Here is a 15,670-nt window from a genome sequence, read left to right on the forward strand (position 1 = left end):
TGAACCCATAGAGTTCTTTTTAATTCCTGAGCCTATTCAGTTAAACCAATTTAAATCAAGAGACCAGTAAATCAAGCTAATAACTATAAGGAACTTAATAATAAATACAATAACTTCAATAAAGGTGCTGTGTAGTTACCACCATTGTAACAAAAGTAGAAAATCATGGACTCCTGGATATGCTTCACATACCCCTATGGGTTCCTAAACCCCACTTTGAGAACTATTGGCATGTACAATATGACTTGAGTCAAGTTTTGGGCCTGCAATAATTATTTGGCTTTGGGCAGGAAATCAAGAGCTATGCTGGATGCTGGCCATTTTTTGTCAAGATACAGTCTATCAGCCAGGCACCCACTAGAAGGCAGCAGATTTTCCTTCATAGATAGGCCAGCGTACATTGTCTCTAGAGTAGAGTTACATTTTGGCTAGCTTTGATCTGTGATTTTGCTTTTTTGTAATTGTCTTTTTTTGAACTGCCATTTTGGGGTTTTTGTTTGGCCTCTATTAAAAAGACAAGAACACAAAGTGTTTGTGAACGTGTTTTATTTGTCAAGACAGAATTACAGTTTAGACGTCAAAATGATCAAGATCAAATGAGTTTTTCAAAAACAACCGCAGAAACATAGAGATCTTTCTGTCCTCCAAAAGAATAAACAGAATATCCCTTTATCTCTGAACACAGCATGTGATGTCATGTGTTGTGAATGTTCTGGCCCACATCTTGCCAGCGGCAAAGTTCAACTGTTGCGACACAGATTCAAATTAATGTCCAGCTTAGGGTCCCTCTGCATCTATAAAACAGTATCCTCATGTATGACACCATAATATGCCTAAATTGTTTTCAGATTTTGGTATACTAATACTTAGCAACATATAAGACATCATCTACTAGCATCTTGGCTAGAGAATTCTAGTTTTATCCAACAAAAATAAATTGCATATGAAACAAGGCAGTTGGGCAAATGTGTTATTTATAAATGCATTTTTATTGTTGTATCGTGGCATGTTTCATGCAGTAACTGTGTTTAATTCTGTTAAACTTTTTTAAAAACTCTGAATGCAGATGAGACTTTTCATAAGAACTACGTGCAGATCTCCAGTCATTAATTCATAAATAATTCATTAATTCTTTCCTCATCATCAATAACCTGTTCTGGTCAGGTAGACCATTCATTCCTTGATTTATTCAATAATTCATTCCTTGATTTATTCAATAATTCATTCCTTGATTTATTCAATCGTTCATTCATTCACGTTCAGAAACCTATGCTGGTGAACTATATGCCATCAGACAGTCAAGTAAAATTAACCGCATGTACTGAATTGTTACATAACTAATAAAATATAACATCAGCGTATGTTGCACCATGCTATTTATTTATTTATTTATTACAAAAATTAATTAAACAAAAATTAATATTAAAAAAATATATATTACAATATTTATATTACAAAATAATTTAAAATTTATTTTTAAAATATGTTATTTAAATATTATAATATTATATTTAATATGTAATATTTAATAATATTATAATATTATATTTAAAAATATTTAAAATAAAATATTAAAATTAATATTGAAATAAAAAATAAAAGTAATATAGAGAAACATCCCCAGATGCGTTTTTTCCACTTATGATTCATTATACAACAATTTAATATGTGTAATTTAATATATTTAATTTTACATGATTGTCCCCAGATATTTTGGTGTTTTCTCCACCGCGAAAAAAAAAGAAAAGATTATTTCCGTGTCAAAGTTTATTTGAGTTAAACAAGATGGCGGCTCCCATAGAGTTGTTTTGCTGGAAAGGGAGTTGGGGTTTACCTTCTGTTGATACTGACAGTCTGATTGTGTTGGTAAGCCTTGATATTGTTTTATTCTGTACTATAACCGGATTTACCTTCAATCAGCATGCGTTTATTCTTTTTAAGATCCAACTTCATTTAGGTATTGTGTTACCTGTTAGCACTGACTGAGTGTTAATCATTTTAACTTCTATTGCATTAAGGTTGTCTAAAAGCACACACACAAGCCCTGATATCTGCCAGCACCTCTGACATTATGTATGCAGTAAGTTTGTAGTTTGTAGTTTGTAGCAAACGCACGAAACAGCTGGAAGCTATAATAAAAACAATGATCCTGCAAGACGGAATTTGTATCGCGAAAGGTAACAGGTCTGTTTATGTGGAGTGCTTTTATAAGGACAAAAAAAATCCCATACCATAATGTTTGTTAATATTCTAATGCTTAGGAGAAACCCACCGTATTCGAAAATGTGCTACTCTTTGCACAACAAACAATTATTTGTGATCTAGGAATTAGACAGTTATGATAAATCTCTAAATATCCCATTGTAATTTATTAAGCTATACACCAATCAGCCATAACATTATGACCACCTGCCTAATATTGTGTTGGTTCCCCTGGTCTGCGGCTATGTGCAACAAACTGTGATGCACTGTGTATTCTGACACCTTTCTATCAGAACCAGCATTAACTTCTTCAGCAAATTGAGCAACAGTGGCTCATCTGTCGGACCGGATCACACGGGTCAGCCTTTACACCCTAGGAGCATCAATGAGCCTTGACCGCCCATGTTCCTTCCCGGTTCACCACTGTTCCTTCCTTGGATCACTTTTGATAGATACTGACCACTGCAGACCGGGAACACCCCACAAGAGCTGCAGTTTTGGAGATGCTCTGATCCAGTCGTCTAGCCATCACAATTTGTCCCATGTCAAACTCGCTCAAATCCTTACGCTTGCCCATTTTTCCGGCTTCTAACACATCAACTTTGAGGACAAAATGTTCACTGCCTAATATATCCCACCCACTAATAGGTGCCTTGATGAGGAGAAAATCAGTGTTATTCACTTCACCTCTCACTGCTCATAATGTTATGGCTGATCGGTGTACAGTTTCACTCATAATAATAATCCAGCTGTGTATTTTTGTATGTCTCTGGTTTAAGTCGTATTGGCTCTGAAGTCTGTCCTAAGCACACTAGGCATGAGGCAGGAATGCATACCTGTATGTACACATTGTAGATGATTGAATCCCATACATGTACACCTCCTTCATAACAACTACAGCTAAGAAAAACAAATTTCACGCTTTCAGATTTTTCCAGTTTTATTTATGTAGGAACATGGAGACTTCCACAGCAGGATGCACGGGCGAGTGTTTTTATGACTCCTCTAGCAGCTGGTTTGGGTTTAAATACTGGTTGAAATAAAAGTTTAACTGTTGCATTAATCCAGAGTTAAGAACAGGACTTTGATGGCTAAGCTTGAAATCAGGAAAATATAAGAGAGGGATTTGGGAAGCAGCAATGCACATACATTTTGATACAAATTTATCGTAGATTTTAAATATCACACAGACTTTACTGCAGCTCAGTCATTTATGACTAGGATAATGCAAATGATGAAAAATTGCTTGCACCTTATTATAATAGCAAACATCTATATCAACCAGTTAATAGAGGGATCATGCATAGACGAAAGTATTTCTCATTCCACAGTTTCAGTTTCGTGATGTTTCAGTTCTTTTCTAGTTTAACACAGTTTGCACATGCTAAATCGCTGTCTGATACAAAGTACTGATATTCTGAAACTTGATCTAACTTCAGCAGTGTACTAGATTGTTTATTATTTACCCTTTGTGTTCTACAAATTTCTTCAAATTTCAACCATACAGTTTGCATTATGGGTAGTTAATGGTAGTCCTGGTGTGATGCATTTCTGAAGAAAGTTCTTTGAACAGCTAACCAGATAGCTAGATTGTTGTTGGTAAGAAACAGTATTCTGACTAATCTGTGCTATCTGCAAATTTTAAACAAATTTTTATTAGAAGGTTCAATTAGCTAGGTAGTGGTAGCCTTGTAGCATGCTGCATCACGATACAAAAACTGGATAAAAATGATGCATATACTGCAGTTGCACTGTTTGCACACCAGAGGTCCCATCCTGTGCGTTCCATAGATTTAAAATATATAGAGAGCACACTGGTCATGTGATTGTGTCTTTCATGGAGAGTTTGCACCATTACTAAAACAGGAATCATCTGCACTTCAGACAGGCAATCCAGACCACATTATAACCATAAAAGAGATGCTGGTCCAGCGGCAGGATCCCGTGCTCTCCCTGCTATGACCCAGGTTTGATTCCCAGGTTTCCCCACAGCCACTGAGGGGTTAACTCTCAGTGCCAGTCCCAAGCACAGATAAAATGGGAGAGTTGCGTCAGGAAGGGCATCCGGTGTAAGACTTGCTAAATCAAAATATGTGGATCAGATGCTCCGCTTTGGTGATCCTGAACAGGGAGCAGCCGAAGGATAAAAACATAACCATAAAAGAGATCTTCAGTAGCTTTCAACTGACTCCAGCTCTGTGAGCTATTATGCTCAAGAAGAATGTCATCCAATTTTAGCCAGTTTTGGAGCTCTATTTCTCAGACGCTGCTACAAAGATCATTATGTTTTAATCGATCATTTTCCCTGGTCAGAGACTTTATATAACTTATTATACATGACCCCAGTATCTCGAATCAAATCATGACAAGCGTGTATCATTACACTCCTAGTGTACATACTCTGCTAGTATAAAACAGAAGATACCTGAATCATTTATAAGCACTTCCTCATGCCAGAAGGACATGTCAGAAGGACCAGGCTTCTAAGATTGACAAATTCTGGGGTTCTGGCTTGATATTTCCCCACTGAATGCTTTGTGTTGTTGATATTTGAGCTGTAATATTCACTGTGACCCTTTTTAAGGATTGGTATATACTTTCGATTCCTAAGAAGTTTCCTTCCTCATACAGTGCTGTTGTGCTCGGTTAAGAATAATGCTTGTTTTGGGAGAAAAAAGAGATAATTACTTGATAATTACACATGATAATGCAGCTATCAAAATTTGGATTGCAATTGGCTGATATTTGTATTGTTTTAGTGCACTGTGTTTTTAATTTTCTAAATAAAACCATGAACAGCATGATGTCTCTTCTGTGGCTTTAGGGCTTCTTCTATAACTTATCATGGAAAGACTTTCTTCACTTTCTTACTTTTCCACTCTGTCTCAGCCTCACCAGGAAATCCCTGTCCATATCTCAGCAACACCATAGTAGCCACATGGAATTAATTTCCGTTGTTTCAGGATCCCCCACTTTTTTTTTTAACTTTCAAATCATGTGGCTTACTTGCAGGAGGCGGCTTCAGAAGAACTTTCCTCTACTTGGTGGTTGGGAAAATGCCTGTGGCAGTTTTTCCCCTGTGTAGTAGGGTCTGTAACTACAGGCTGATTCGTGACACATCAGTGTACTCTCACTCAGACTGTCTGGAAAATTATAGCCCAGTTCCATTCAGTTTTCCACATGATTTCTGGCTTGTTCTTGCAATGAATAAACTAACAGTATGAAGGAGGCAGCCGAAGAGCAAACGTTCACGTGCACTCTAGTGATCTGCGTATAAGAGAATTCCATGAAAATAAATTCATCCCAGGCTATATTAATCCTGTACAAGTTTTTAGTGAGCTGCCATTTTGAAAACGATCTTAACTGTACAGCCTGTCTTGATCACTTTCATTTAGGGTTCAGTGGTGTCCAGTTTCAGTTTCATTATTTTATTTTATGATCTTATTTTAAGAGACTCCACATTACACCCAGTGCTAAACCATAGATTCATTCAATATGCATGATTTGCTTTCAGAGCTCAATCATACAGTTTATACTGTGGTGAAATTGCAGCTGAGCATAGTTTATAGCAGAAAGTCCATTTGGAATGGTGCTTATGGCATTTTTATACGAACTGGTGCTGTGTTGTAAACTAAACTGTCAGCAGAAGCAGTTTGGCCTGCAGCAACTTTCCTGTTCGTGTTTCTGTTGGACAGCACAGGGGCATTCATGTCTCTGGTTTTACGACATACAGTTTAAAATTTGCTGAGGAATTCTCCAATAATCTGAAGGCATGATGTCAGTCTTTGTGGGTAATGGTGGCTATATCGCACCGGGTCTGTTTCTGTTTCCACTGCTCTGCCCGCTTTGGCAGTAATTCTGAACCGCACAGTGACAGTAAAGACACTTAGATTTCATTTGACTTCTAATTTCTGAATTATAAAACTGCAAAAAGATGGAAAGTTCCAGAACTTTATAGAAGAATACGTGTATACAATCTCGACTAGCATGAAACCTCCTGGACTTTCTGACAGTGTTTTACAGAACGGCCATTTAAAACTATTCTTAACTTTTTCACTGGATGATTTGCGTTTTTATTCGTTCAGAAATGTAAAAGTGTTTTTTTATGTGAGGTTGATTGTGTTCTGTCATTAAAAACAATGCTGACAGCTAAATCTCAAACTTTCAAATACAGCATTTGTTGTTCAAAGATTTTTGTTGCTTTATTAGATATCTAGCCTATTTATAAGCCTTTAGTGCTCTAGACTCCAGGGAGGTTTTACTGTCACAATGATCTTGCAGTAAAATTTTATTACCACTTGAAATGAAATAAAAGGCAGTAATTTTTACATTCTGTTTGTGGTTGTACTAGATATGTAATTTCACCACCACTTGACTTTTTTTTGTGGGTCTCCTGGCATGCTGCTTTTTCCTTCGTCCATTCTCTTTGTAATTCCTGAAACAGCTTTTTTTTTTTTTTAAAGAGAAAAAAAGGATCTCAAGACCTGCAGACATTGTGGAAGAAATTTAGCAGTGTTTTCCATGACGTTCTCCTCTCCTCTCTCCTTCTCTCTGTCTCTTTCTCTCTAGCTCTCGCTCTCATTCACCCGCCCTTTATGCAAGAAGGTCTACGTGACTCTCCTGTCTACATTGAAATATAAATGCCCTGCAGCAAAAATGTCACATTGATCCAAGTGTTTTTTATGGTTCCCCACAAATGTATATGTCACCCAAACTATTCTCTAGCTATATAGAATACTAGTGTTGTTTCTGTCTTAATAGAATTCCACTGTGAGTATTCTTCACACCCTTGTCAATTATTGCAAGCATTTGCCGGGATATAAATAATAGGAAGCTTTATTCGCTGTAATTAATGATGTATTAAAATGTTTGCCATTAAGTAGTTAATAGCAGAGTTCTGTGGCTGTAACGTCTTCATCAGGAATTAAACTGCAAGTTCAAGCTTGGTCCACATGCGGTTGAGTGGATGTTTTCTTTTCAGCCAGAGGAGGTGTGAACTGCTTCCTTTCTCAAGATAAAATAAGCAGAGCTTGGCTTCCTGTCTTCCTCTACGAAGTCTGTTCAACCAAAAATCGTGATCGCACTAAATCACGACCTCACTCTGCTGTGTTATCAGGAATATCCCTATAATGTCATTGAACTGTTACCTAATTCTAAAGCTGTGATTGACACTTGTGTAAGACACTGCATCTCTGTCTTTCTCCTCAGTAAAAGCTCCTTTAGCATTGCGCTGGATGTGTACACTTTTTCTCAACTAGGCTCAGTACCTGCAGGTTTATGTGCTGAACTGTTGAACTGCTTAACATCCTGTCCTAAATTTTCTGCACTTAAAAATAAGGCTGCCAGTGGAAAAGTGTTTTGAAATAGTTATTTGTCTGTGTCTGGCTTGTATGCGAAGGCTGTTATTATTTATAGTTTATGATATTCATTAGGTTTTGAAGCTTTATAGTTTGCTATATCCAACTCTTGAGGAAGACACACTGTTTGTTTTGGGGTTGTTTTATGTCTTGGCTGTGTTTACTGTCCACAGATGTCTTGTAGGGTGTGTAGAGAGTGTTAATGCTTTCTGTGTCTGCAGGTCCATTGGCGCTTTTCCAGTCTGGCCTGGTTATAATTTGATTAAATGTGCAATTAACATAGATCTTTTCCAGGCTCAATCATGGACGGCTTTGCCAAAATAATGACTGGACAGTTGTTTGCTTATTGCAGCATTTACACTTTTACCTCAGTAGCAAGTTTGTGTTCAGCTACTCCTTCTAAATCACTTAACTACATTACAAAACGTTCTTCTGTGAGTTGCATGGAAAAACATTCCTCCTGAAGATGCTGCTAAGTTTCCAGATGTCACTAATGCTGCTTTAAGAAGTGCATGGATTATGGATTATAAATGGATTAAAACAAAACAAAAAAAAAAGCCTGGTGGGTCTTATCCATTGGTGGTTTTCTTTTCCTAAAGCTTTGTCCACACATGCATCGATTTTTATGATGTCAACAGTAGGCCTTCCTAATAGTTGTTGCCATGGTAATAATGTTCATCATTGCAGAAGAAGAAGCCTTTATTTTTCACATATACATTAAAACACAGTGGAATTCTGGGGCTTGAACCACCAACCTTCTGATCAACAACCCAGAGTTTTGGGTGGGGTTAATAGCATTTCACAGTAAAAATCAGTTTTCTTGTCGCTAAAATGAAACATTCTGTAGGGAGATTTGGTGTTTGTATATAAAATTCACCAGTGTATATAAGCATCATGTCATACAAGATGAAGGAGTAGCAGTGTGAGCTTTTTGCCACATGCACTCTACTGTCTTCCATTTACTTCTTCACTGCAGCAGGTTGCTCCATATGTGTGCAAATTTCTCTCAGCTTTATTGCCTCACTGGAGACAACCACATTGAAAGCTCTCATTGAAAATGGAATGTTCTCCGTTCACTTTGTTGCCACGAGTTGTATGTGTGAGTTGTAACATGGCATAAGACAGCAAATTCTGCCCATAAAGTTCTAACTAGTTGATGAGAGTGCGTTAAATGAGCTACATGCTTACCTCTGCAGTTTCGTGCAGCTCTACTCTGGCTTACAGCAAGAGTATTACTCATAACGTTGTTGGCTTCTAAACTGATGTTTTATTCTTCCAGGCATATGCTCGATTTGCTGGAACCCCACTGAAAGTTCACAAGATCTCCAACCCCTGGAGGAGTCCCACAGGTAGGCAGATTTTTTTTTTAATGTTTTTCCATGGGATTTTAATGGTTGTTTTCTGGCCAGCCATGCATCATTAATGTAAGTATTTGCTTTTAGGCTGATCAAGTTACCTCAAATTGCAGAAAGTGACTAAGCCGCTATTTCCAGAAAACTGACACTGATCTGCACTGGATCTTGTGTCAGAAGACATCGACATAGCAGCTTAGTGCTCACTGTATCCTGTACAACACAAGCTTTATGTTCCTGCCTCAGCATTACTCTTCTGCCATGATAAGCTTTTTCTTTAGATGCATGAGTAGCATTCGTACTGTTTATAAGTTACTGCAATCTGTGGTACTCTAGTATATAATACTAGAAAACAATTGTACTAATGTTACATCTTTTAAATCTATAAGTAACATAGAAACACTGAGCAGCGTTTGAATAAGAATTGTCATAGGATATGAAGAAGAATCAGTGTGTTTCTTTGCCAAATATCAACTGTCTTCACCCCTGTTGGTAGTCACAGCACCAGGTCACTTCATATTTGCATAAGGTTCAACTTTTCTCAACTTTGTTGCATAACTGGGCATATCCACTTTGTCACCAATGCTTACTTTCACTCAAAATATTATATTATTCATCACATTAGCCTTAAAATAATGTGAGGAGAATATTGTAGCAGGTGTATTGACGGACTGATCTGTGTGTTTGGGCTGTATGCTCCCAGGTTCACTCCCTGCTCTGAAGACCAAAGAGGATGGGAGCTTCTCTCAACCCAGCAAGATTATCATCCAGCTCAGGAAACAGGTAGCTCACTGACTTTGACTCATCAGCCACAGCTTTTGGCCCATTTTAGCTTGGCTAACATGTAAGTTCCAAACAAATGCACTAAACTGTAATACATTTAGACAGTTTCAGAGTCACTGTGGATTGTGGACAGAAACTCTATCAGAAAGTCTCCTATATTCCCATTAAAATTAGCCAAACCATTATAGGGGGATATTTGCTTTACTTTCTGACATTTGGCACATGCTATGACCTTTTTATCTCATTGCCATGAACCAGTTGCTTGTTACACTGCAATGTTAATAAAATTGAAAAAAAAAAAAAAAAGTAAATTGAAAAAAAATGAAAATGGGAAATATGTCAGTGTACAATTACACTGCAGTCTGTGCGAATTTTCAAATCTGATTGGTCAGTAGGTGTACAAGGTAAACAAATGTAATTGTTTTAATAAATTATTTCTATAGTTACAACTCATTTACAGGGATTTGTATAGTGGACATCTATGATTTAATGATCTAAGGCTAATAATTAACAGATTATAAAACATCTTGTTATTAAACAAATAACTTGTGATATGGTGAAACTGTATGTGAAGAGAGGGGAAGTTTTCTGATGTAGGGGAGTCTTTTGCACTTTCTGGTTTCTGGGTATCAAGACTAGCTTCATTTTTGATTTCCAAACTTAAAAAGTAAGAGGAAAAAACTGATGCTGCTGTGGGAATGATTGTTTATAGATGCGATGATACAAGTGAAAACAGGAACTAACATGTCTTGTGGACATTCCACAGCATTAAATGTAACTTCATATGTTAAAAAGTATGTGGTGTCATTTATCAATAAATGAATTGTAAAAATTGCTGTGATGTATCATATTTCTCACTTTGCCTGTTCTAACTTTCTGCTTTATTTTGTATTACGATAACTCTGATCATATCTCGGTATGGTCCTCATGTTGAAACCTGAATCTCTGCTAATGTGCGGGAAAACTGTGTTGTTTATTTCAGAAATACAATGCAGACTACGACCTTTCTGCGAAAGAAGGGGCCGACGCACTCGCTTTCATCTCTCTGTTGGAAGAAAAGCTGATGCCTGCTCTGGTAAGATTCACATGAGGAGTACAGAAGCTCGTTTGCAGAGATACATGATCCAGTCCTGTTAGTGATATAAATGATAAGAAAGGTGGACTGGTGTTCCCTGGAAGTTGAAAGGGGGCCAATATTATATAACAATATCTTTTTCATTACTTCTCATTACATGCTGTTTATCTTAACAAGCTCGCTCTCCTGCTATAATTTCTCCTATGATTCATTAATAGGTAAACAGTGACTGGGTTATTATCTCTGCTATTTAGTAGCTGCTGTATAACAATTCCTGACAGTTTCCTCTCAGTTGGAGCCAGTGAAGCTGGAGTTAGACCATTTTTAACTCTTCCATCACTCGAATTGCTGTTATGAAGGGAAATCCATAGGAAGCTTATGTTATTAACCACAGAGATAATGTTACTATACTGTTATTTATCATTATACAAATATTTATTATTATTATACTAATATATTGACTTTTACAAGGAATGATCTCCACTCACACATCTCTGTAAATGTCATTTTCTTCGTTCTGTTCCATGGTTGTCTATTGTGCACACTCTTGCAGATTTATGCTCTGTGGGTTGACCCTAAGAACTATGCTGAGGTGACACGTCGCTGGTATGCAGAGAACATCTCCTTTCCACTGAACTTTTTCCTGCCGAGCCGCATGCAGGGCCAGCAGCTGGAGAGAGTGAGACTCATGTGGGGAAACAGCACTCTGGAGGCCGGCGAGGAGGCTGAAAAAGAGGTGCACAGGCATGGAATTATGGGTTAAAGTGGGACAGATTGTAGCAATCTAAAGCCCAGGTGTCCATACTTGCAGCTGGGGATTGACCCTGCAGCCAATTTTGTTTCCACGGCTAATATAATAACATAATCCAACCAAACAGAATCTTGATGATCATCAGAATATTACAGGCAGAGGTGTTGAGAGACGTACTGCTGCTCTGCGTACCACAGATTCTTTTTATATGCACACACGCACGCACACACACACACACATACACACTTTTAGACACCTGCAAGTTTGATTTATTTTATCATGATGTCACAGACATAGTAATTGTGTTTTTTCCCCCAAAGACAAAAAAAAACCTCCCTTTTTCTTTTTCTCTTTGAAGCTATATGCCGATGCTCTGGAGTGCATGAATCTTCTCTCTCAGCGCCTCGGCTCAAACAGATTTTTCTTCGGGGACTCGTAAGTTACTCAACACACAAAGGCTTAAATTAGACCTTTCGAAAATGGATTTGAAGAAGCTTCCCTCCTTCTTTGTCTCACAGCACTAGTTCCTAAAGTGATGACTACTTTATTTGTAAGCCAGTAAATCTGTTAAATAGTGAGTCTGCACAGCTTCTTCTTCTAAGGCCCTATTTGTTAAGGAGGCACTGAAGCAAATTTATCTCCAGACCTGAAGAAAAAGATATGACTTCTAGTTAACTTGTATGATGTCATCAGTAGGAATGGGTTAGGCAAGCTCTAAAAGCTCAGAGGATGTGAAAGACATCAGAGGCAGATATAAATTTGTACAAGTTATTAGATCATATTTATATCACATTCAGAAAAGGAAATACAGGTCTTCGAACTGAACTGAACTTTTTTTTTTCCCCTCTTAAATTCCATTTCTCTGTATGGAAAGTTTTGCACATAAATCTATTTTGTGGATTTGTGTTAAATGTATTTTAGCTAGTTTTTAAGAAAACATATTTCTTCTGCACATGTTTTAAGATTTTGAAGAATTCCATCATCACATATTTAAAGTACCAGAGTATGCACTCACTGAGCGCTTTATTAGGAACACTGCACTAATACTGGGTAGAGTTTCCCTTTTTGGCATGGATTCCTCAAGATCATGGAAACACTTCTTTGAGCTTCTGGTCCACGTTGACATGATTACATCACACAGTTGCTGCAGATTATTCAGGTGCACTTTCATGCAGCAAATTTCCTGTTCTGCCACATCCACAACGTGTTCTATTCTGCTGACTGGGAGAACACTTAACTCATTGTCACATTCCTGAAGGCAGTTTGAAGGACTTTTGCTTTGTGAGATTGATTTGTATGAACAGGCGCAAAGTGTGCCAAGAAAACATTCCTCACACCATTATACCACTCTACCATCTGTGTCCAGTTTTGGGGAGTCTGTGCCCACTACAGCCTCAGGTTTCTGTTCTAACAGAAGTGGAACCTGACATGGTCTTCTGCTCTTGTAGCCCATCCTCCTCATGCTTTTCTGCTCACCTCAGTTGTACACATTGTTTATCTGAGTTACGGTAGCCTTTCTGGCAGCTCAAACCACTATGGCTAATCTATGTTGACCTCTCTTATCAACATGGTGTGTTTGTCTGGTGTGTGGTGTGTGTCTGCAGAACTGCCTCCCACTGAATTTTTAATTTTTTTTTTTATATTGAATGGAGTAAATTTTAGAGATGTGCATGTAAAATACTTAAACCTGCCACATCAGTGCTCTCTGGGGCTATTGTAGAATTGCTTTGACGATCTATGAAGAACAGGCTATAAAAAGCTCACTTTAAGATCTACCCTCCAGGCCCTCCTCCCTTGATGCCTATGTGTTTGGTCATTTGGCACCTCTACTAAAGATCAGGCTGCCCAGCAGCAGACTACAGCAGCAACTGAAGGCTCTGGACAACCTGACCAAATTCTGCTCTAACATTCTCTCCCTCTACTTCCCTGATGAGAGTCAAGGTGAGCTATCAGTCACTATTGGGAGAATCGTATTTGCTACAGACGAACTAATAACATCCTGCCTCTGAGGTATAAAAATTCTTTGTTGTTTGAGATTAAGATGAGATGAAGTGGTGTACTGTTATCATGTATGGTTTGGTGCCTTGTGCCCAGTGTTATCAGGATCAGCTCCAAAATTAACGTGACCCAGCTCAGGATGAAGCGGTTACTGGAGACAAATAAATAAACATGATTTAATCCCTTATTTATTTGTGAACAGAAGGAAGGAGTCAGCCGACATCCCGTGTGCAGGAAGGGAGTGACTTTGACCACGAGCCTTACAAGAGACACAAGCAGCTGCTGTCTGTCCTTGTAGCTGTAGCAGCCATGCTGGGTTACGCTCTTCTCAGCGGCATTGTTGCTATTGAGCATGTGAAGGAGGAGAGGTCAACAGGAAACTCCTCTATTGAACCTCCGGATGAAGAAGAGGCATGATGAAGAGAGGAGTGGGAAATATATAAGGACGCTATTTATCTGGTGGATAGAAATTTTCACTGGAGATTCTTACTGTGAGGAAGATTAAGAGTACCATGTGTCTAATCAGAGAACTTTAAAAAGCGCATATATGACAATCATTTATTTTTCTGTTTTTTTTTTTTTTTTTTTTTATTTCATCCTGTGGTCCTTTAAACTATTCTAGTTTCTACTAGATTCTACTATTAGTAACATTTAGCTTTTCATTGTACTTTATCTGAAATGTACTATGACAGGTTCTAGGATCTGGCTCAAAATTGATAATCGGAAATTGCCCATACTAAAAGTCTAATTTCTGTGTGGGTTGTAGACTTGGTGATAAATACAGTGTTTTTTTATTGACATATTGGTTTTACTTAGTAAATGTTTGTTCAAATTCCACTGATGGACCAATTAATGTATCTCAGCTTGATAAGCAGTCTCTGCTCATAGCACTTAGATGACATCTTGTTCGCTTGCTGCCTTGTTCACTAAGACACACATTCCTGCTGACCTTTGCAATTTTCAGACAAGTAATGATGTTCAGGGGACATTAGTGCTTAAGTAACTGATTAATGTATTATATTTGTTTTACTTAATATTTTTATGTTGTATTTGTATGGCTTTTAAAACACACTGGTAGTAACATTTGAAAGAGGAGCTTTAATAAAGTGTTATTTACCTGGTTGCAAAGTGCATGATCACATTTTCTTTTGTATTTAAAAAGTGCCATCTTAATGTCTGCTCTATCATTTAGTTAATATGATTATTTCAAAAACATTTATCCATATCTTGCATTAGAGTGCTAGCTTGAGAGCCAGGCTTGATGATCCTGCGTATGCATGTTTGTATGTGTGTGCGTGTGAGTGTGTGTACTTGCATGTGTGTACTTGCTTGCAAGACGAGGAGTTTGTAGTTGTTGAAAGGAAGTAATTTGTCTGGGGCCTATAAGTCATTTTTCAGTATTCAGTCTTATGTTCCGAAAACATCCATCACAGTTTTATTCGTGTATGTACGTCTGGGACCTTCTACATTTCTTATATATAGTACCTTGCAAAAGTATTCATACACTTTGAGCTTTTCCACATTTTGTCACGTTACAACCACAAACGTAAATATATTTTATTGGGATAGACAAACACAAAGTGGTATATAATTCTGAACTGAAAGGAAAATAATAAATGGTTTTAAAGATTTTTGACAAATAAAATCTGAAAACCTAATTAGTTAATAGAGACTGTGTGTAATCTCAGTATAAATACAGCTGTACTTTAAAGCCCTCAGAGGTTTGTTAGAGAACATTAGTGAACAAACACCATCATGAAGCCAATGGAACACACCAGACAGCTCAGGGATTTTAGTTTAAAGCAGGGTTAGTTTATAAAAAAATATCCCAAGCTTTGAGCATCTCACCGTGCACTGTTCAATCCATCAGCCGAAAATGGAAAGAGTATGGCACAACTGGCAAACCTACCAAGACATGGCTGTCCACCTAAACTGACAGGCCAGGCAAGGACAGCATTAATCAGAGAAGCAGCCAAGAGACCCAGGGTAACTCTCAAGGAGCTGCAGAGATCCACAGCTCAGGTGGGAGAATCTGTCCACAGGACAACTTTTAGTCATGCACTCCACAAATCTGGCCTTTATGGAAGAGTGGCAGAAAGAAAGCTATAAGAAGTCCAGTTTGCAGTTTGTGACAAGCCATGTGGGGAACACA

The 15,670-nt window shown here is 37.8% G+C and overlaps 1 protein-coding gene across 2 annotated transcripts; it reads left to right on the top strand.

The window, feature by feature from the left end:
* Positions 1-1,767: 1,767 nt before the first annotated feature.
* On the top strand, positions 1,768-14,640 carry mtx1a (metaxin 1a). 2 transcript variants are annotated; one of them, XM_058402154.1, is made up of 8 exons: positions 1,768-1,866; positions 8,839-8,908; positions 9,615-9,694; positions 10,677-10,769; positions 11,323-11,505; positions 11,879-11,955; positions 13,304-13,461; positions 13,721-14,640. In XM_058402154.1, exons 1-8 carry the CDS (start codon positions 1,786-1,788, stop codon positions 13,933-13,935), a joined length of 957 nt encoding a protein of 318 aa, XP_058258137.1. In that variant the 5' UTR covers positions 1,768-1,785; the 3' UTR covers positions 13,936-14,640. The 2 variants fall into 2 exon arrangements, with proteins under 2 accessions (XP_058258137.1, XP_058258145.1); XM_058402162.1 differs by having other exon boundaries at positions 13,724-14,640.
* Positions 14,641-15,670: the final 1,030 nt, after the last annotated feature.

Source organism: Hemibagrus wyckioides, linkage group LG01 (genome assembly GCF_019097595.1).
Source record: "Hemibagrus wyckioides isolate EC202008001 linkage group LG01, SWU_Hwy_1.0, whole genome shotgun sequence".
Classification (NCBI taxonomy): domain Eukaryota; kingdom Metazoa; phylum Chordata; class Actinopteri; order Siluriformes; family Bagridae; genus Hemibagrus; species Hemibagrus wyckioides.

Coding starts and splice junctions, on each gene's coding strand:
- mtx1a (XM_058402154.1), top strand. CDS start 1,786: ATGGCGGCTCCCATAGAGTTGTTTTGCTGGAAAGGGAGTTGGGGTTTA. Junction 10,770..11,322: donor AAAAGCTGATGCCTGCTCTG/GTAAGATTCACA, acceptor ACACTCTTGCAG/ATTTATGCTCTGTGGGTTGA. Junction 13,462..13,720: donor CTTCCCTGATGAGAGTCAAG/GTGAGCTATCAG, acceptor ATTTGTGAACAG/AAGGAAGGAGTCAGCCGACA.